We start from the raw sequence: 22,206 nt of genomic DNA on the forward strand, positions 1-22,206 counted from the left end.
ATGGGCAGCTCGGGCAGAGCAGATCACAATTTTTGAAACAGGGAGTCCGCGTGCCCTTGTGTCCTTGGGCAGAATTGTCGCGGCGCCGGGGGGGGGGGGGGGGGGGGAGGGAAGAGGAACCAGGGTGGTAAGGATCCCGCGTTTTCGATTGGCTCAATCTTGATCTTGGGCGGTTGCATAAATAACTTCCAGGTTAAACTTGGTTTACGACAACTTAAGTTCAATTATGCTAAATATTTAGCTCCCTGCCAGAGAGATCAAGCACATTGATTATTTACCAACAGAATAAGAATCAGACACAAACATGTCTTAAACAAAAAGAGAAGCAAAAGAAAAATAGTGATAATAGACAAGTAATTTCACAATTCCAACATTTGTTCATTTTTCTAGCTAAAATCGACTTTAGTGCAACAGAAATGGGAAAACCTCGTGTGAGTTTCTCCGTATCATACTGATTTAGCCTCCGCATTCTGTCTGGACTACGACTACGACCAAGAAAAGTTGTACTAACTACGGGACAATATGTACGAAGATGATAATTCTCATCCGTCATGCCCAGTCAGAAGGAAACAAAAACCGTGAAATCCACCAGTCGATTCCCGATCACAGGGTGAAACTCACGCCAGAGGGACAGAAACAAGCTCTCGAGGCAGGGCGGCGGTTACGGACCCTTCTGCGCCCAGATGATACACTCCACTTCTTTACATCCCCCTACCGCCGTACCCGCGAGACAACTGAGGGCATCCTCACGTCTTTGACTTCGAATGATCCGTCGCCGTCACCCTTCCCAAGAGACTCCATAAAGGTGTACGAAGAGCCTCGCTTGCGCGAACAAGACTTTGGCAACTTCCAGCCATGCTCTGCAGAAATGGAACGCATGTGGCAAGAGCGTGCTGATTACGGACATTTCTTCTACCGTATCCCTAATGGAGAGTCTGCGGCCGATGCTTACGACAGAGTTAGCGGTTTCAATGAATCCCTCTGGAGACTGTTTGGAGAGGATGACTTCGCTAGCGTGTGCGTTCTTGTCACTCATGGATTGATGACGCGGATATTTTTAATGAAATGGTACCATTTCAGCGTTGAATACTTCGAGGACCTTCGAAATGTGAATCACTGCGAATTCGTGATCATGAAGAAGAACGAGGATGATGGGAAGTACACCCTCCAAAATAACCTGCGCACTTGGTCCGAATTAAAACAAGAAAGGGAGCGGGAGCGGGAGAGGGAGCATGCATCAATAGCTGGTGTATGCATTGAAACTGGTACTACCCCCGGCACTGAGTTCACCATCCCAATCAGAAGGAATTGGGGTGGCTGCCCTAACGGATGTAATCATTCATCGGCGAAGTACTGGAGGAGAAGACCTCAACGGCAGTATACAAAGGGGATGCTGGAGGGTGAGGCAACAGCCGATAAAGTAAAAAAGGAGATTCAAACTGACGCGGCCAATGCCAAAACCTCATCTAACGCGGATAGATCCGTTGACAAGGCACTCGAGGGACGGCAAGACTATTCCTCTCCCAGTTTGACATATTCATCCTCACCAAATGCAACCCCATCTCACATTTCTTTGGATTACCTTTCGGAATCGAAGTCCCAACAACAGTCACGCTCAGAGGATGAACAAAACACAGTCCAAAAGCCGCCCTCTTCCACATCCCTTCAACATAGACATGGTCCACACAGCCGTAGCCTAGGAGGTCTTCCGCGACAAGGCGGACGGGACGGCGGTGGCTCCCATAGCGGTTCACCAAGTCGTGCCACATCAGACAGCGATGAAACTGGTAACCTCGCTGATGACGATGAGAACTACAAACGCGCCGCTCCTAGAAGGCAGAGTTATGGCCAACACCCGCATCAGTGGCAAAAGAGTAAGCAGAGGCAGGGCCATGGGATTGCGAATTCTCTGGGCGATCGAGACGACGAAGATGACGACCATGCTGCTGGTAAACAAGGTCTATTGGTTGATGAGAGCAGTATCGAAAACGGTCATAGCATGTCGAAGGATTCTATGAACGATACCTTGGGCGGGGAAAAAGATGCCGTCTTTGAGGAAGCGATTAAAGAAGATCAGAGCATTAGAGGGAGCATATACTAGCTCACTGATTCTGAAATATTGGGTTTACTTTGTTGGATTTCTCTCGGTTGGAACTTTCCCCCTCCTTGCAAGCTACATACATATATGCTTCTGGTGTATTCTATTTTAATGTCCACCATCGACGATTTTAAGGCTTTTTCCAACAACCTCCCCTCCTTACCAATCATTTACTGCTTTTATATCTGACAGCAAGGGTTGGCACCCGTTTTGAAGTTATACACCAAGAGTACACGACAAATAACACACCGAAAAAGTGCTCAAACGAAACGAGATACGACATCACGGCGCCACCATTCAGCTATCTCACTAACTACGTCTATCTATGTTTTTGTTATGCCAGAGATGCTCGAGGAAGGAGAAAGAAGGAGGGAGTATGAATGTAATGATCTGAACGACAATGACGACACCGTAAAGATTCTCGGCAGGCGGAATTGGCCAACTATGTCGATAGGAGATAGAATAAAATATGGCATTATTTCTTTAAATTTTTTTTTTTTTTGTCCTGAGTGACAACTATGTTGTTATTCCACATCTCTGTCATGGACATCATCATCATCATCATGTGCATATTCACAATGTCACCCGGCTAATAAGTGAAAGCATAACTGTCACATCAAGTGACATATCCTCTCTCCCCTTTAGAAACTAAGCCGAGAAAAATAATATTGCATAATTATTCAATTCAGTCAGACTGTTTCTCCAGAGCGGGCTCATGACAATGACCTGTGGCAGGCTTCAGCCCAATCATGGCGCAATTTAACCCCCCCCCCCCCCCCCCTTCACGCACTTGGGCACCAAGGCTTGGAATTACGGACTAACGTCTCACACACAGTAGCACTAGCACCCCAAAATATATCGCTGCCAAATACAACCGCTCAGACGTCCTACAATTAAGTAGCTTCACGTGCATGAGCTTCAGGGTTGAGATTCCTGCCGTCTGCCGGGTACAACACAAAAAGGGCCAACTGAATGAGAATGTCGAGTTTGTAGGAAAGGGATATGATATGATTACGCGGTGCAGTACAGCAATGTCTAGAAGTGCAGCATTCATTCAACACAAGAAGACTAGGGCACAAGGGAGATGTACACACAGAACATTTTCATTTCAACCAGTATGTTGTAATCTTCTAAACACTTTATTACTTCTCCGGTTTTCCTATCTCTAAGTTATTTTAATATTTTGGAAGGGGAGGGGTGCGGGGGCGGGGGCGGGGGCGAGATAATAATTCTCTCCATATTTTTGCCTCCATAAAAGGTAAAGCCTCGCCAAATGTAAACATGACAACAGGGCTGTGATAGGTTCATTAAGAGAAAGATATGGTGAAAACACAAAGCCCAGGGAAAACATTAAAGTAAAGAAGCAGGGAACATAATTGTGCAAAGTGCACCAAGACAGCAAATAAAAAGTATATATAAAAAAGAAGAAAAAAGAAAAAAGAAAACAATGCATGAATGAGAGAGGGTATCTTTTCCTCCAATATCTTCCTTTGTCAAACAAAATAGGACAGGACTCGCAATCAGGGGAAAAGGAACATATGTTCAGAAAACAAATAAGTGGTTGAAGTGAGGGGTGAAAAAAGGGAGAAGAACCAATCAAAGAAACCGTCGATAAACCAGGTAAGAAAATACGCGAAGGAAAAGGTAACAACCTATTACAGGGCTTGAAATACAAGTTTTAAAGAGGCAAAAAAAAGGGAAACAGAAACAGCAAGGTGGAGAGATATTAGAAAAAAAGTAACAGGACTGAAGAGATGAATCAACTGCAGATGAGAAAAACGAAACCGGAGATATGCTCAAAAGTCTTGACACCAACGCCAGCCACACAAATTATGAAAGGCCCTGTCCAATCCTTTGCGTATCATTTGAAATTTTAATTGGGGCATGACTGATAATCGAACACACTTCAAGAGCCAAATACACATAAAATGTGGTATTTGAGGTTGACCGTTTGGGGCAAATCGCAAGAATAAAAGAGGTCGGTAAATGAGAATATAAAGCCGTGAAAGAGAACCCATCTTGCGTGAGAAAGTAAAGAACGAATAAAAGAGACAAATGCTAAACAGTGACACAACACCTCATAGAAACAGAAAATAGGGCAAGAAAAGAGTAAACTCCGGTTCGAAAAAAGCAAAAACGGTCAAAGTAAAAAAGAATGAACATGAAAAATAAAAGTTTGTACAAATCATAGGGGAAAAGAATTATAAAATAGAAAATAAAAGATCTATCACGAAAAAGATAAAAGTAGAATGAAAAACAGAGATATAAAATCAAGGAGGGGAAGGAAAAGAAACAAAAATTGCCAAATTATTTGCCCTAGAATGGCTAATATGGACATATCGGGGGGGAAAATATCATTAAACAAAACACAAGAAATGGATAAAATTAGCACAGAAAAAAAAATCGTAAAATCATCTGCAAAGCACAAAATTTAATGAAGGAAAATTGTGAAAAGGACGTAAGGTCGCTGTGGTCCAAATGGGAACCTGAAAACGCGATTTTGGGTAGTAGCCTCGATTGAAAAAATAATTCGGTTTGAGAATAATAAAGAAAAATGCCGGAGAACCGAAGAAACGGCAGATGGGATATAGTAGATCAAATAGATCCCGCTTTAGATACTCGCTTGCTCACATTGCTTTTTCCACCGTTGCTCTCGATATTATTTTTTTAAAAAAAAAATGGAAAAAAGAAATTATTTTCTGTTCCGGAGTTGACTGGGAGAAAAACGAAGGAAGACACTTGAAAGTTTTTGGGGATTAACAGAGTACGTGATGGTAAGAACTCCGCAATTATGATTGTTGAACCATTAAAGAAAATCCGAAGATGCGAAGAACATTCGCAGACACCAGGTCGATCGAAACGCTGGTAGATGGTCGTGGGAAACGAGATGAGAAATGCAAATTTCGAACACCTAGGTAGAGCGGCGGATGGACACGAATTGGCAATGATTGTTCAATTGAATGATACGCCATCATAAACCGAAGGGTAATCAAACCGGGACAATGGATAAAACATAGGCTAACCCGCAACAGGCTGAACACCAAAAGCCACTGTGCTTAGAAAATGCCCTTGGTGTTTTGCACAATAGAGACAGCCACACGACGAACCATGACCAGTCCATCCAGTTGGCGAAAATGCGTGTGTGTAGGATGGGGTATGATGGTATGAAGGCGGTTGCGATCGAGTAGTTGGAGTAAAGTATTGCTGTGGGACAACCCAGCCACGGGAATATGGTGGCGGCGGGTTGGCGTATGCCCATGGGCCGGGGCGGTAATAGTCAGGCGTATTAGGACCGCTATGAGGTGCTGAGGGCGGCGAGTAGTCCGGTGTGCTGGAGCTTAGCCAGCTACCTCTCTGATATTGTGGGGGGATTGGCCCATCGGGGGAAAGAAGGGCTTTGTGTTGAGCAGCGTGCTGCTTTTGGATGTTTGTGTCAATAGGAGCCAGTGTAATTCGTGACTCGTTGATTTTAGCTTCATTCTTTGCGCGCCAAGTATCCCAATGTGCTTTCCATGACTTGAAACCTTCTTGTTTGTTGTGGATGCGGGTATGGATCTTCCATTCAAACCCAAACAGCCATTCCAACTCCATCGAATTCAAATCAGCTACCGGTATATTGCTAACTTCAGCCCATGAGCGATTTTGAAACGTATTATCGTCGAGAAACTTGCTACCAAGCAGTAGAGCGGTGGTGAGCATGCGGTAGATTTCAGAATTTCCAGACTTGTACATTTCAGCCGCTGAAAGTATTCGCATCCTACACGCCAAGTAGTAGAGGCCTAATAGAATGGTGGACCTAGGAAGCCGAGTTGAGGAGAGAATTTGAGAGACATATTTTCGGAATTGCGAAGGGACTGCTGTTCCTGGGTACACGCTTCGAGCGAAGTCAATATCTGCAAGTACAATCTTGGAGATATACAAAGCATACATTCCATGGGCCATTTCCGCCACGAAATCAGACATCTCATCCATTTCATAGTCCAAGTGGGCCGCGACACCTCCCGTAGGCTTCTCCTCTTTAGGCTGTGAGTCCTGTTGGATCCCTGTCTCTTGCTGTTGATACTGAGGAGGAATCGCGCTATCCATCGGTGGAAGTTTCGTGCTTGAACGAATGGGTGGCAAAATTGGAGGATTCAAGGTGCCATACATGGTATGCTGTTGGACCTGGTGATTTACCATCGTTTGAGCGGAACCCATATCCCGACCTCCTTGCAACTGCTGCGAATGGGCGTTCATGGAGCTATGATCCGAAAAGTTGGCAGCCTGAGAGAACTTTCCGATGAAATCATAGCCTGTTTGAGGATATCTCAGGCTATACGCAGGGTTGTTATGCTGATAAAACGGCGTCTCAGCTTCCAAGCGGTTACCGACGATGTGGGGTGGAGTGGGAGGGAAGATGGAGGTAGAAGGGAAGAAGGACGGCATGATGGCAAAAGTAAGCCCTTTCGGAACGGGGTGAGGGTAGTCGAGTGAGAGGAGGCTGTGTCCTTGGAGAAAACTGATGTTAGTAATTCCTATGAACTAGGCACTTCAAAACCTCCCAAAGGGATCAAAAGATGTCAAGCTTAGACTGACCGCCAACTGGTCTACCACGTTCCAAACTGCGAGGGTCCGTCGACAAGCGACGAGCCCTGGGCTCTTCAAACGTCTTCACGAGGTACAAGGAATGTCTAGAACAAGCTACATTGGATGTGTGTCGACCCGGTAACCAGAACGAACTGTCAAGGGTCGAAGAAAGAGTCGCGGCGGACTGATTTGAGCGAGGCGTTCAGAACACACAGTGGTAATAGACAAGAAAAGAGTGAGTCTCAGCTGAATGTATAATCGCGATAGTTGTAGCAATTCAAGGATGATTTGAAATCAAAAGTTCATTAGGTCGGAACTTGAGGTTTTTAGATCAGGAAGAGAGGATGATAAGTTGGGGTAAATTTGGGCGAAGGGTGCAACATAGGCAACGAGACTTAGTGAAAAGCTCGCTAGAGTGGACGGGAGGAAAAGGTTCAAGAGAACAGAGTAGAGGGAGGACGGTGTTGGGAGGCTATGGGGGGAGATAGAAAGAAGAGAGTAATGAGAAGAGGGGAGGTTGGAGAAGAAGAAGAAAATAAGAGAGGACGGGAGGAAGAGAGGGGAAGAAGGAACATTGGGGAGGAGGAGGAGGAGGAGTAGGAGGAGGAGGAAGTTTTGATTTTCTGGAATGCAGAGAAGAAAGTGAAACTGAAAAGCGAAAAAGAAAAAGTGGCCCAGAGGCAAAAGGCCAAGTGAGTAGTATTATTAAGACGGAGAATTTTGGCTGGGTACTTGTATGGTCATTACCACGGATACCAAAATTACGTGAAATATACGTGTTGTTACGGAACAGCGGAGCGCTCTACGGGTACGGGAAAACCATTTCAACGCCGTTATAAAATACCTGGTACCTAGGATACAACGAGGAATACATAGGAATACACCGGGAAAAACACTTGGGTTAACTTTGGCCGAGGCGATTCTATGATTATTAAGACGCCAAAACAGAGGAACCATCATTGTTGGGAGACTCTGGAGGTTATTACTATTAATGTTGGCTGTCCTTTGGGGTTGGGAGAGGCAGACAGAAATTGTCTTGTTCCTTCGACTCCGGCTGGCTTGTTCCAAGGTTATTCTTAGACAGTGAGAAATACCCTTCGCCTGTGCCATTTGGCTTTCCCCGTCCCTAGAGGTCCTAAGAGAAAAGAACTAATAGTGAGCAGTGGTATCAAGGTGGGGAATTGAGACCATCCAAAGGGTCTTCATTCTTTAAATTCCGTTCCAGAAACATTCATGAAACCAATTTCAAACTGTCATGGAACTGAAGCCCTTGGGGTTATATATAAAAAAAAAAAAACCCCAAGGAAGAGAGGGAGATACAACATCTCCAACTGGCCGCAGAAGGATAAGATCCTACGGGAAAGGTAGATAGCTTTCATTAGATGGCTTGAACGGGTGTTGTGTGGGCGGGATAGGAGAAACAGATTCCCCGTTTCCGAGAGACATTGAGTTAATTAAACAAAATGGGGGTCGAAGTGAAAAGATACGCTAAATCAACTGCCCCATCCCTAGTCTCTGGGCTCTAGGCAGGAAATTCAAGCTTGAAAAACCTCCCATGCATCCGTTCTGTTCTTATGTGCAATTTTTTAGGCCCCTTGCTCAGTGCTCATGACCTGCGGATGGATGGTTCTAAATTACCACCTGCTATTTTTCGTGTCGCCCAATAAAGACCCTTGCGCTGAGCACCTGAACAGTCGAAAATTTCGCATCTGTAGACGCTGACCGCCGCAGCGACTGCAACCTGATGATAATACCCATACTAGCACATTATTAATACACCGTCTCATTCGATGTCCTAGTTGCCCTGGGGGTTCAAGATTGACAGGCCCCACTCGTTCCAGACATATATAATGATGTTAGTGTATGTATTTTAAGGCACTGGTATTATTACCATGAACAACCCTCTGTTAATGAGGTTTTCAATCCTCAGGGTTCTCTTCCTCTTCTTTTGAAGTTCAACTGAACTAGTTGCCAATATAAAGATGCATGCCGTCAGTATCTCCAACCAATGTTAGAGAAGACAAACTATTCAAGGATCCTGAACATGACATACGTCTCTCTAAAAACAGACATAAAGTTGGCATATTGTGGACTCGTTGCTTGGGAGGAGAGTTTTCCTTATTTCGTTCCAGAGGCGTTGAAAGGAACAAAATGATGACTACAATGTATCTCTGTGTAGCCAAGACGACGGGAAATCCACAACTTGCATCTGAGAACCTGAGGCAATATAGAATTTCCCCCTTTCAAGCATACTCACCATGAGAACAGCTCAACAGCACCCGTTGGACGAAAGGTTCCGGCTTCCGGGTCATACCATTGAAGGGGGAAGCCATCCAATTGTATCTCTTGGGCCTCAAATCTCTATCCAAACGTCTAAATTGGAGACCCAGACTCGATACAAGTAGGGAACAAGCTGAGATTTTTTTACGCCAACAGCAACAACAATTAGTAATAACATTTTGGCGTCAACCTTGGAACAGTTCTCTTTTTCCTCTTCTTTTCTTTTTTAAACGTCAGATGCCGATTTAACCCATACCCACAAACCCATACAAGCGGTAACCTTGGAATGTAAAAATAGATCAGAAGTTCCAAGGCTCACTCGGCTCTTCATAGTTACTTCATGATACATCTCAAGAATATTGGCCACAAAAACCAGACAAGACTGTAGTTTTTAAGTTAGACCTGACATCGAGCATGACTTGCTTCCCAGGATCCCGGGATCCTTGAGGAATAAAAAGTTGAACATGTAAAAACATGAGCAAATATTAACAGGCGAATCATAATGCAATGAAATCAATGGTCCCCCTTCAACCGCCGTAGACAGAAGAAGTACCGAGATTGGTACGCCCTCCATAAGTGGACACTGGTTGCTTGTGGCAACCGGCTGGCTGCAAGAAATCTGGCATTGTCCGCCCAATAAGATGCCACAGAACAGCTTCTTATCAACAAAATTGTTGACTATTGCGCCCTAGAAGTACAACAGGAGAATTCATCCAACGTCATTTTCTCTTTTTTCTTCAAGCCAAGGGGAAAGTTACTTAATATTCAGATCGTCTCTGATATTTCCAGAAAAAATTGCTGTTGTATCGAATTCTCTGGTTTGGTCTTTTTACATTTTCGTTGCAGGATACGGGAGCACAGAGTTCGTAAAGCGATGCGTCAGCCCTCAGCTTTGCCAACATTTCCAGCCTCCATAGCCTTCAGCCTTCTTCTCCCTGTAGGCGGATCAAGGGTCCGCATGATACCGGGTTGGATCAGCGGCACTCTATCCACATGTCAAAATATGCGGCTCCTTCTGGAGACATGAAAATGATGTACTTGTTTCAAGCTGTAGGCAGCTGCGTAGGCACTGTTCAAAAGAGAAGCAAGCTGTGCATTTCGGAGGCAGGTAATTAAGCGTACATAAAATACATACATACATTTTCTCGCATATCTACATTCCATCAATCAAGCAAGAAACGTTGGATGGAGGGATGACAAAAGAAATGACGCATAGCCTTCTGGGATGTATATCTCGGCTGCCTACAGCGGAGACAAGTTCTTCGATGATCATATGATGCACATCATGGTCAAGTTCAGTTCTGCAGATATTTTACATTTCTAATGTCTGCCTACATGTGGGCAGCATTGTTCATGCTCAGATCTGATGTGAACTTCTTCGCTTTGAATGATGCCGTTGCACAGTCATACATACAAAGAGTCTGCGACAATGCCACTTGACCTTCGTCAACTCCTGCTAATAATATATTGAACCCATCTCGAGAACCCGCTGGTGCTGATAAACCTAGGTGTGGAAATGAAACTATATCTATTAATCTTGGAACTTTTCTCATATATCAAAATTCCATTGAAAAATTGGGGCTGCAAAACATGGCTGACAGACAGAAAGGCGCAGTAGTTAGTGATGAAGCGTAAGCAAATATATGCATGTGACTTATGTGTAATGAGTGACAAAGAGACAACTCTCTCTTCCCATCTTACCAATGACCATTCCAATCTATACATCATTCCATGGTACCACCAAAACCAACGCTCGTATTCTTGTCAATTTTTTTGTTGGTATATCCTTTTCATCTTCCAACCAGATAAAAGTCACTCTATCCCGCATCCTATCCGACATTTTCATCAAAAGGTATGATGGCGCTTAATCTTTACCGTAGATGTGGTTTCAGCTGGCTCAATGCGATCGCCATAGCATGATGGCACGATGAAGTTCAGATAGTAAACTTTGATAGCGGCCTCGTATCATCTGGCTCAGATAACTAGTTTTGCTGAACATGTTGAACTTTCCGCATAACGAGGTAGGCTGAGGCCAACGTTGCCACTTTACAGTGAGCTTCATGTTAGATTTGGGAAACGGTAAATGTGCTGGAACTTGAGGATTCAAAAAGGATAGAGGAGAGGAAGGGGGAAAGGGAAATCTACACATACTAGCTGGATACCATTTCGAATAATATCAGGAAATGGCGAATGACTGTTTCAAATTAGCAGGGCACTGTTTTCAAAAAATCGGTATATGGGGAGAGAGGGAAACAATAGGGGGTTGGAAAGGATCAAAAAGACAATTGTTTACCGTCTCCCTAGGTTCCATTATCTTCTTCGACTCAGACGCACAGACGCAAAAGACACCAATAACGACATACTACAGTGGTGGGACATGTAAGGCCTTCTATTTATCGTAGCCTCGCACATCAGGCGCCCAACAGATATGCTTCTGTGATGTGGGTTGACATTCTGGTTAAAAACTTCATTTATATCATTTGCATTTGTATTGCTACCAGTCGATTCCCTGGGTTAACGAGTTAAACAAGAACAGAGATAACTGCATTGGCAATGCCCCTACACATTTGGAGTAGTACATTGCTCTCGCCGCCACCAAAAGGAATCGATGACTGGGCCGGCTTCTTCTACTAACACAGTCCCCTTTCCCCCATCCTCAGGGAACTTGTATGCACGGGTTTCCACGTCCAGACGGCGTTGAGCCTCAGAGTGTGCTATTCCCAATTCAGTATTCCCAATGTGTTTTGGGATACCAACATGATAAACCACAGTACTGATTTTATAGAGTCTTCTGCGAAACCAGCGTAAACGCACAAGAACCACGGCAACATTTATGAATCCCAGGTGAGATATAAGTGGGATTATATAGGTGAACAGCGGTTTGATAGGTCTTTAAATCCTTGATGTCAAGGCTGAATATTCGCTTGTATGAACAGTTTCAGACGCACATAATTAGTACACTGGCTAGGGCTCCAGCCGTTGGGGAAATAGAGGTTGCGCTGTCTCAAGTATTCAGACCAGATTCTGCGGCAATTGACGCCCCGAAGAAATATGCATCAATCGCTTTCATATTCCCAAAGGGATAAAAAACGAGCAGAGAGGAAATGCCTAAGCTAATGATATAGGCATCTAAAATAATCCGTAGATATCATTAGCCAAAATCGGGAGGTTCATGCCTGTTTGAGACAGGGCCACGAACAATGGAGAGTTATGAAGTTTGATGTAGGTTTCCCCATGGCATCCACGAGAGAGAGCCCGTTGACCCTATTGTTTGTCTTGACTCTTGCCTGAGAAGAATTGGGAGGATTGATTGATTGATTGATGGATTGATTGACTCCTTAAGTTGAACGTTCGCATTCCGTACGGGCGCTATGAAACTGATCTAACTACTAGCCTACTTTAGGTAGGTTAGGCGGGGCCTCGCCTTTCTGCACTGCACGTTCAACGCCCTCACTACGTAGGTTTCCCCGCCAGTTTGTGCCGGATGAGGGATTTTTGGACGAATCGAACAGAGACTAAAGAGAAGCTGAAGTTTTCTTGATTTAATTAACCATCTTCACAGGTAGAAGAATATTTAGTCAGGTTGCTATTATTATCAGAAAATAACATGATGATAATTGCATTTGAGACTCTTGGTTTATGTTCCCATCAACTTAACTGCCAAGTGGTTATTCCACTGCTTGCATGCCTATTGAGGGGTTGTACAGTAAACCCTCGCTGTAACGATTTCATCTTGGAAGCCAATTCAATTCGTTATATAGAGGAATTCGCTATATAGAGGTTGAGCGTTCAAAGTATGCCCGAATATCCTGCTGCTGCTGATGTAGGAATTGTCAAATGTATGTATGTTATTACACACATGCACATGCATGCAGATACCATGCATACCACAGGAACCTGCTTTACGCTTTGTGGGGCTTCTGATAAAGGATTTTCTAATGAGAAAAGCAATTCATAAAGTCACTCAACTCTGTGATGGTCTTGCTCATATATCCAGACTGTCGAATGGATTAAGTTAGCTGATCCAGGAAGCTGTGAGTGAGGGATGTTGGCAGGCAGAATAATCACGCAGGTGAAAGCACAGAGTTCTATTTTATGCGCAGCGGGGAACTTGCAGGAGGTTAAATGTTTTGAGGCTGAGAAAGGCGCCGCCGGAATGACCAAAATTAGTTACCGGGCACAGAGCACCATGTGGTTACTTATAGAATATTGCGGTTGTGGGCCGTCCATGGGTTGAACTATCTGAATTCGCTTAAATGTTTACATCTTTGGCAATTTGGCCCGTTTTTCCCGCCTCTTATTATATATACAGGCTACCTACCAGGGTAGGTATATAGAGACTTAAAACATCAAGAGAGTAGACACCGTTCGATAGTCAAATTGCAGAGGTATCATGAATATGAATTATGGGTTCAAGAGTACATACAGTACAAACATCCCGTGGATTTTGCGCATTCTCTCTCTGCCCACCAACAGAAGTGGAAAGATGAGATAAACATAAAAGGAAATGGTATTTAAGAAACTACAGAATCAAGTCGTCACTTTCGATTTGCTTCACCAAAACCAATGGCCGCTCCAGAGAGACGCCATTAACCATGAACAGGGGAAAAGAAAGACAAGTAGATCCTTACACCCCACAAAAAAAGAAAAAGAAAAGAAAAGGAAAGGAAAAAACCCTTTCACCCACCCAGCCAGACTCCACATGCTCGACATGGAAGAAAACCAGAGAAACAACATTGAACATAAATGAGATTTTGTATGTCCCTTTCAGAACGTCCAGATATCAACATGTGTGAAAAAAAAAAAAAAAAAAAAAAAAAAAAAAAAAAAACCATACCCCAATAAGACTAGTGACAACTAATACATAAACCCAGCTTCAATCTATCCCCTTAAATTTGTATCTCAGTCAAAATCACGGAGTCCACGCATAATTATATCCCATGGGCGCTCTGGATGCATCCTCCGTCTCGGTTCCCCAACGGCGCTTCCACTCCCACTCCCGGACTGCTGCTTCGCGGTACGCAACCTTGCAGTCAGGCGGTAGTTGCGCCAGGATCTCCGGACTCATCTGGAACATAGGGTTATAGCGGCCTGTCGAAAGAGTAATTAGTCCATTCTGGCCTATGTCTTGTGAATCGCCATCTGGCCCAGGACGACTCAGTGTCGAGTCTGGTGGTGATTCATAGAGGATATCGTGAATTTCAAACTTGCGGCTGAAAACGGCGGGGACAGGGGGGAAGATTGTTGATGCGTTTTTCCGGGCGGGTTTGTCCTTTTCAGCTTTGACAGAGTGGCCATTGGGCGGCTTGCTTGCATTCCCGGCAGGGGTTGCGGGCGTGTCTTTGGAGAGACCGAGGGCAGCTGTCGAAGCGCTGCGGAAGAGCTCGGATCTGTTTGCTTGGCTGGTTTCTGGGGGGGGAACAACTTCCCATCGGAAATGAGTGGGTTGCATAATCCTGGGATAGAGCATGGTGTTTGTATGGATATCATATTGTCCGTTGAGATTCTCACGGCGAGTCGCTAGGATAGAGGAGTTGAACCGACTGTAGCTAAATAGTTAGCAAAAAGCTCTGTAAAAACAAATTAGTATCTAAATGAGTGGTGTTAATGTACCTTGCTTCTCTGGAATGCTCAATCATCCAGTTATCATTAGTTATCACAACCTTTCGTTTCTTTGGATCCGTGATTTTTCCCATTGGCATGGGCACAGAGGGGACTCCAGAATGATATACACTACTGGCTCCGTGCCAAGCAACGTATCGATTCTTGTCGTATGTTTCCCCTGGGCCTGGGAGTTTGTCTTCGGGCACAGCAAGTTCACCTTCCACGTCGCCTCGTTCCCTAGCAGCTTGCGCAGAGTAGTCGTCGATAACTTTTCGTCCACCAATAATTATCTTCGCACCAAACTCGCGAAATACTGATCGAGCTGTTACGACACCGATGGCACGTCCCTTGTAGGAGTGGGGTATAAGCTCTCTCTCAATGAGGTCACGTTTCGCGTCGTCATCAATGATGATCTTGAAAAGAAGTTTGTGCTTTTGGAAAAACAAGTACGAGTCGCGAAATCCTATGCAACGCGCCGGCTCTGTTGAAAGCATGTAGAGTCTTTCACCTTTGTTTAAAATCGTGAATGTCCGCACCCGGTATTCTCGACCACCAAGAAGATTCCCCAGCTTGTCAACTTTTGTCTCACCCTCTGGGTCTTCTGGAAGGTCAACCTCATCATTGACAACGTCCATCATATTTCCCTCTTTATCTATGGGGACTTGCGTGACATGAGAAGGGCCGCCTTTAGCTCTTCCCCAGCGTCCACCAGCTGACGGGCGACCTCGACCTCTTCGCTTGACGGGTGTTGTAACTTCTGAACGTGTCTCCCCATTTCCGTCATCTGTGACAGGGGGTCTTATTTTGGGTGGGCGACCAACTCGACCTCCGCGTTTTCTTGGAATAGCAGATACTCGACCAGTTTTTATGGGGGTATCTGGCGCAACGGATGACGGACGTTCAGATTCTTCAGCCTGTCGTTCTGTTTGCGATCCCGCCTCATACTCTTCCGCAGCCGGGGTATCGTCTCTCTTGTCGGGCGCATTCCCATCGTCGTCGCGCGGACTAGTTGCGTTGGATGCAGCGTCAACCATTTCTTCTTCGAGTGGTTGCGGAGCAGCTCCTGATAGACAAGATTTTGAATTGTGAGATTAGATGGACTTTCAATTTTTTCTCAACCCAGATGGTTTTCTTTTAAATTTTGGGATGGAGAAACTAACTCAGGGATTGTGCAGCTGCCTGTGCAGCTGCCCTCTGCTTTCGAGCCATCGCGGCGTTGAGACGGCAAAGATGGTCAACAACTCATATAGGTCCTGCGGTTAAGTATGAACCTAGATCAAGTAGCTTGTCAATTGGCGCAAAGTGGTGGTGCTCAGCTTCACACGGCCCATCACAAAGTGTTGCTGGCTCGGAGATTAAGTTTTTCCTAATGCGAGGTCATGTGACATACGTATTGCTAAATTCATATAGCTAACAGCAGGAGACAACATTCAAACCTCTTACAAGGTTCTACGGGTTGGCTCTCTTATGTTTATACCATCAGGTGTGTGTCTTCAGAGGGTCGATTCTATCTTCACTGAAGCAGAATATGAAGCAGATATATAGTGAATACTCTGCAAGGTGTTCTTCATGCCCTTCTGGTTACTCTGGACCTGACAGCTTGTCGGAGTACGGAGTAGAGAAGAGATATAGTCATGACAGTCAAAACTGAGCCAATACTCAGAGCAGCTGCAAAGTGCTTATGATGGATTAGGATTTCGGTCTTGATAATCTGCAATCTACTGATACAAATCCTGCCTTTAGTTGGAGGTGCATCTTTGATGAGAATACCCCCTTCATGTCTGACCCACATCACGTGACTCTCATTCCAACCATACAGTCGTTAAGTACATGTACATTTCCGCCATTTCAAACTGTAACCTGTAATGGCTCTTGGTATATTCTTATTAAGAAAGAAATCAAGAAATCACATTCAGAATTCGTAAAATGGAAGGAAAAATTCCAGTTTCAGATTTGCTCTGACAAGCTTCCCTGCTAACCCTGGCTAACCCTCGCTCCCTTCCCCTTCATGACCTGGCCGATTTCAGACTCCCTTTCCTAAAACCGATACATCCCTAATGCTCGCACAACGAAAACTCAATATCCATCGCCCTAGTCTGCTCCACAACAATCGCCTTCCTCTCCTCCATAAGCTCTAACTGCAGCTCCTTAGCATCCTTCATCGATATTGGAAAATCACCGATATGAGACACAACCTCATTAGCTAACTCCTGTGGCAGTTTGCCCGTGATATGCTGCCAGGGAACTTGTTCACCCCACCAATCGCGCCTCTGGCACGGGACATGAGCCGAGGAGATGATGTGGATGTGGGGGTCGACCAAGAACAGCGCGAGGATTTTCCTGTGGCCGGGTTTGGAAGGGTCTTCAAGCTTGAAGGGTGAAACGCGGTGCTGGAGAACGTTTGGGAAGGTTATCAGCCGGCCTTCTTTGCATACTACGTCCCCAATGTTCTGCAGTGCTGGGCCGTTGTTTGTGCACCCGAACACATCTGTTAGCCATTGGTGATGATCTTGTTCGTATGATATCTCGTTGGCTTCTTCCGGATCGGAAAATTGGCGGAAGCCAAGACGGCTTTCGGAGATGTTCTCGCTGTCGTAGTAATATAACGCCGTAGCACATATGTGTTCATTCTGGAAATCGGAGTTCGTTAGCGTCTCTATTGATCAAAACGAAAAGCGAACTTACAACGGAGGCGCTTCGTATGATAGTTCTGAGGTGATGATGCATACCAATTGACCCTCTACGTGCCATGCACCCCCATTATACCTAGGTTTTTCTGGAGTGAGATGGATGTTTGCAAGCTTCACGATAACCTGAAGCCCCGTACTTCCAAATTCGCGTTGCAAGTCAACGAGTATTTCTTCGTATGATGGGGAGAATATGTCAGCAGGTTCTGGGAGGACAGTTTTCTGAATCCGAACTTCCCACTCAGATACACGTTCCTCATAATCATCCTCATCTTCGTCAGATTCTTGCTCGGGCTTTGGATCAGTTTTCATGGCTTCCTCGTCAAGTTTCTCTTCACCGCAATCATATGGTATTCGTATGTAGGGGAGCCGAATTCTCGAGGGGGTTAGGGTTTTGTTCCATAGTGGAACTGCTTGTTCGATAACTTTTTCGATCACCTCGTATAAGTCCCAATGGTCATTTGGGTGTAGATTATTTATGTAACTGGTGATCTTGCACTTGCACTTGTGATTTTGATATTTGTTATTTAGGGCTTTGTTTTCAGTTGATGCTGAATCTGCCGTGAATTCCACGTCGCAAGGAAGCCACTGGAACTTGTTGCTATATGGATTGTGCATGGGACCATTTCTAGGAAGGGATGTCGTTGCACTATCCGCACCAGTCGGTGGGATTGGAAGCACTTCACCACGTCCGGCCGCGGAGATTCCTTCAAAGACACTTAAAACGGCACCTTTGACAATCCTTGTCCGGCCATAGACAACTGGAAACAAGGAGGGATGCACCAGATCCAGGACAAGGTTATCTGAACCGGGATGGTAATCCTTCTCGTTATCTGGAATATTTTCAAGGCTGGAAGCAGCAGCTTTGAGTGCGTCTTTGAGGGACTCTGAAATTGCGGTGTCCGATTTCACAACGCCCGCGTCGTAAACCAGCACATTTCCGCTTTTCTTGAATCCTTCTGTTTTGAATTGCAGTTCCTTGATTACCCAATCCATCATGGGCCCGGTCACGTCCATGTTTTGATGCGCAATCGCCTCCTCCTTCCATTTCTCCGTGATGTTTTCCCAAAATATCTAAATGCAAGAGTTAAATAAGTGATGGCAAAATCGTCAATGACGAATTGGATTCAATAAACATATGGAGTGTTTTATTATTTCTGCCACTCAGAGAGTATGCAAGAAATGGGGTAATCAAAACTTGTGCGGAGTGCTGTAGGAAAAGGGTATAGGCACTTTTGTGTCCCAGCCCGGTTTGTCAGTTATGCTATCCATAATCCGAAGCATGGTGAACTCTCGCACGGGGGTTAAACGTTGCCTTTTTACATGTGAGAAAACATCAGCCTTTGTGTAACTTAAGAGCGCAATTAATTAATGACTACTATTTTAAGAGTATAAATAATACTTAAAACTATCGTCGGGGTCAGTGTCGTCCAAGAGGGAGGGAAACAAGCCGCCAGCTTGGGACTCAAATGAATATTTCGGTCTCTCTATCAGCGTATTGGTAACATAGTCTTTGGCACGGGTTGCCCTCAGTGACTGTGCGTCGGTTAATTTGAATCCGAAGCCTGGAAGTTTCAGAGGGAGAGACTTAGGCTCGGCAGCCATAATTGTTTGTGGATAGATTGCGATTTTGTCGAGGTAGGGGGGTTACAATGGCGTTGGATTATGTGCTTTGATGGGTTGAAAGAGAATACGGATTTCTTATGAGCCAACGGGGACATCAGCTGGGGGTATATATATATACTGTACTGTGGGTGCCGTAGTCTCGATAGTTTGGAACGCAGAGCGATGACACGGGCGAAACACCAGCCATTGGACACTATATTGCATTATACATACTGGACCCAACACCAAACACGACACAAGCTATTACTCAGGCGTCCAGTTAGTTAACAGGGTGGTGTTAGTTAACTATGAGCCGACAGGCGGCACGCCGGCTGAAATGTTTTGTGTAATAAAGAATTGAGTTTTGCGGCCAGCCTAGATCGAGTCTGCCTTGCTTAGCAGCAACATATTAAAAGAGCCCCATCTTAAGCGCAGGCTGCTAAGGGTTTGCCTGCCTAATGGAGAAGAGGAGAGATAAGTATAGTCAAGAGTATCTATGAATAGTCTAAACGCATAACTAGCTGTTTGTTCAGTGACATTTGTAAGTGGCAGACGCCTATAACTTTAACTATTGTCACCCCCCGCCCAGCTTCAGGACCTTGTGGTCAATAGAATGCACCCCGCCCAAGCTTCTTGATATCCATCTGGTTTGCCACCGGCTTTAGTTACCCCTGGCTGTTGATTTAGTTCAACTCGATCCCTTGCTTTCCACTCACCCATCGGCCATAATCTATAGAAAAGAAGGCCTGAGGTTCTATCATTCGATAATAGAACCAGTGGCACGGATTTCCAATTCTTCGTGGAAACGATATCAAGGCATCTTGGCCCAATTAGTTACTATCCCTGCTATTAAGCCATGCTGGGTTCATGAAAATTTGTAAAAAACCCTCCCCAGGCAAGCCAAGAATGTGCCTGAAATCCCGGTTCCTGGAGAATCACGTTAGCCATGTTTTAATTTTTAATTTTATTTATTTTGTTAAATTTTATTTTATTTTATTTTTAAATAATAACAGCTCAAATGCGTATTTGATGTTGTTGCTGGTCAAATGTAACTATGGAGAAATATGTCATCCAATGATTCTCGTGGAATTTTTCAAAACTTCGAAGCTAGAGAACAGCTGTGTGGCAAATCGGTTGTATGGAACTTGTTCCCGATGCAATGGTTGAAAAAGTGTTTGGATGCCGGTAAATGGTTCGGGGAATCATCCAGTTCCATCTGAAATCCTGTACTCTGTTCAAAGGGGGCCCCCAATCGACGATGACAACATGACCTATTGTCGTTTGGGGCCACCTGTGGCGTTGTTTTATCAACGGATCTGTCAGAGAAAAGCAAGGCGGCTGAAGCTGAGTAATGTTACCCCGTAGTGGCGGGGCGGATATTTCGGATGCAGAACCGCGCTGTTTCTCTGAAGGTGATGGGATAAAATAGCAGACAACAGCTCCGTTACAGACTAGATATTGAGTAGTGGATTGTGACCTGGCCCAGGCGAAAATAATGGGCGCGAAAAGGCGCAATATCAGGGCTTTTCTTTTCAGCAGCTTGGAAACTTCGTCAGACTCTCTCTCACACTCAAGCTGTTTCAGTGGGGCTGATCACTCTTCAAGCATCCATGAATGTAAAGTACAGTAACAGCAGAATATCAGTAGGTAACTAGTTAACAGGTTAACTAACTGTCTAGTTATTTCTCCATGGGGGCAGTTTAACACACAACTATCCAATCCATCCAGTGGACCGATACTGGCAGCAGGTTGGCAGGGGAAGTGGATCGACCAGTAAAACAGCCAAAAGAGCCTGGCAGCATCGGAAGCTTGTTGCTGGCTGTTGTTGTTATCTGTTTGGCCCGCTTAGGCATGGTCTGGTAACTAATCGCCCAAGCAGGGTAACTAACTTTACGAATAAGAGAGATGAGTTAGTTATCTAGCTGCCTCGCAAGTTGCAACCCCTCCTCTCAGCAATTGACGGGATTGAAGGGTTTCCCCAACTGTGCGATTCGGAGGTCGGAAATGCACTGTTTTCGGTATTTCTTGAAAGGGTCCGACTGTCTGCATGTTAGATTGGTGGTTGTCTAATTTGGTCAGTTATCTAATAGGCAGTTAACGAACTGGTTGGTTCGTTAAACAGAAAGAGTTGGAGTTGGGAGAGAGGAAGAGAGGGACAATTTGATTTGTAGGTAATCATAATTATAACTCGTAACTCCAGGAGGCTGGTTTTCTTCGCCTCCCCCTATTTTTAGCTGTTGGAGATCTGTGTCTCTCCCGATTGCTCCTCATCTGGTTGGTATATTCTCACTCTCCTTATGATATCAGCAGCCTCTTCTTCTGCTTCTTCTTCTTCTTCTTCTTCTTCTTCTTCTCTTCTTTTATGTCGGCCTGCCAACCCCAATTTCCGCATCTTCTTTGCCTTGCATGTACCCTCACTCAACTGCTGAATCCCGTCTATTACTCCTACACCTGGGTATGATGTGATGCTCCTCCTCTTCTCCGGAGGAACCGTACATGTGTGTACGTACACACAAACATACACCTCTCTTAGAGAGCTCTCTCTATGCTCTCTCTCGTTGCTCCCTCACTGGTTTCTTACAAGCGCCTAACAGCTGCCTAACGCCAACACTTGTTCTTTTATCTTCCACTCTCTTTACAGACGCAGTTCCAAAGGTTTCTCCTCATCTACCTAGACTCTGCCCAGTCTGCCCTGCCTTGCGCTGGTCCAGCCATCATCCTTTTCGCCGTGTTTTTTCAGTCTCCGCGCTCAGCGCTGCACAGGAACCATTATTTAGTTAACTGATACATTAGCAGCTAAAGTTGACTGCTCCTCCGTGCTCCGTATCTAACCTGTAAGTCAACCCAAAACTCACCGCTTGCCCGTCCCCACCATCCCATCCCCAATCCCTTGCAACACTTCCTGGCCCGAATCTGTCCCGCAAACTTTGCTAGCTTCCCGGACAAGTCGTTTTTTTCCTTTTCCTTTTCCTTTTTTTTTTTTTGTGTTTTTCTCCTCTCTTTCTCTTCCCCCTCCTCCCCCGGTTCCTTTTCTCCCTCCCTTTTTTTCTTTTTTTTTTTATATTTTTTAGTTTATTTTTTTCCCTCCCATCTTTTTCAATTTTTTTGGATTTATTATTATTTTCAAAATTCAAAGATGGTCCAATCGATTTTTAGTGTTTACGTTATATACAGCCAATTTACTTTCTGGCTTTTAGCGTTTTATTTAAATATCATTTAACCTTTTAGTTAACATTTTCGACCTCAGTCAAAACCTTTCTTCTACATTGTAGACTATTCCTCCCACCATCGCACCCAGGAAATTCGAGTTACGCTCTCTTTCGATCTTGCAATTGACTTCAACCATCCGTTCTGCTTACACTTCTT

At 44.8% G+C, this 22,206-nt stretch overlaps 4 protein-coding genes across 4 annotated transcripts; 1 reads left to right on the forward strand and 3 right to left on the reverse strand.

Moving 5' to 3' along the window:
• Positions 1-532: 532 nt before the first annotated feature.
• Positions 533-2,101, forward strand: PADG_00591 (acid phosphatase DET1; the record flags this gene model as incomplete). Its single annotated transcript, XM_010757594.1, has 1 exon — positions 533-2,101. The coding sequence occupies one exon, from the start codon at positions 533-535 to the stop codon at positions 2,099-2,101; it is 1,569 nt and encodes a 522-aa protein (XP_010755896.1).
• Positions 2,102-5,116: 3,015 nt separating this feature from the next.
• Positions 5,117-6,523, reverse strand: PADG_00592 (uncharacterized protein; the record flags this gene model as incomplete). The annotated part of the gene is made up of 1 exon (XM_010758114.1): positions 5,117-6,523. The coding sequence occupies one exon, from the start codon at positions 6,521-6,523 to the stop codon at positions 5,117-5,119; it is 1,407 nt and encodes a 468-aa protein (XP_010756416.1).
• Positions 6,524-13,856: 7,333 nt separating this feature from the next.
• On the reverse strand, positions 13,857-15,757 carry PADG_00594 (uncharacterized protein; the record flags this gene model as incomplete). Its single annotated transcript, XM_010758115.1, has 3 exons — positions 13,857-14,487; positions 14,558-15,611; positions 15,709-15,757. 3 exons carry the CDS (start codon positions 15,755-15,757, stop codon positions 13,857-13,859), a joined length of 1,734 nt encoding a protein of 577 aa, XP_010756417.1.
• Positions 15,758-16,602: 845 nt separating this feature from the next.
• On the reverse strand, positions 16,603-18,840 carry PADG_00595 (uncharacterized protein; the record flags this gene model as incomplete). Its single annotated transcript, XM_010757595.1, has 4 exons — positions 16,603-17,178; positions 17,278-18,309; positions 18,469-18,550; positions 18,638-18,840. 4 exons carry the CDS (start codon positions 18,838-18,840, stop codon positions 16,603-16,605), a joined length of 1,893 nt encoding a protein of 630 aa, XP_010755897.1.
• Positions 18,841-22,206: the final 3,366 nt, after the last annotated feature.

Source organism: Paracoccidioides brasiliensis (genome assembly GCF_000150735.1).
Source record: "Paracoccidioides brasiliensis Pb18 unplaced genomic scaffold supercont2.1, whole genome shotgun sequence".
Lineage (NCBI taxonomy): Eukaryota > Fungi > Ascomycota > Eurotiomycetes > Onygenales > Ajellomycetaceae > Paracoccidioides > Paracoccidioides brasiliensis.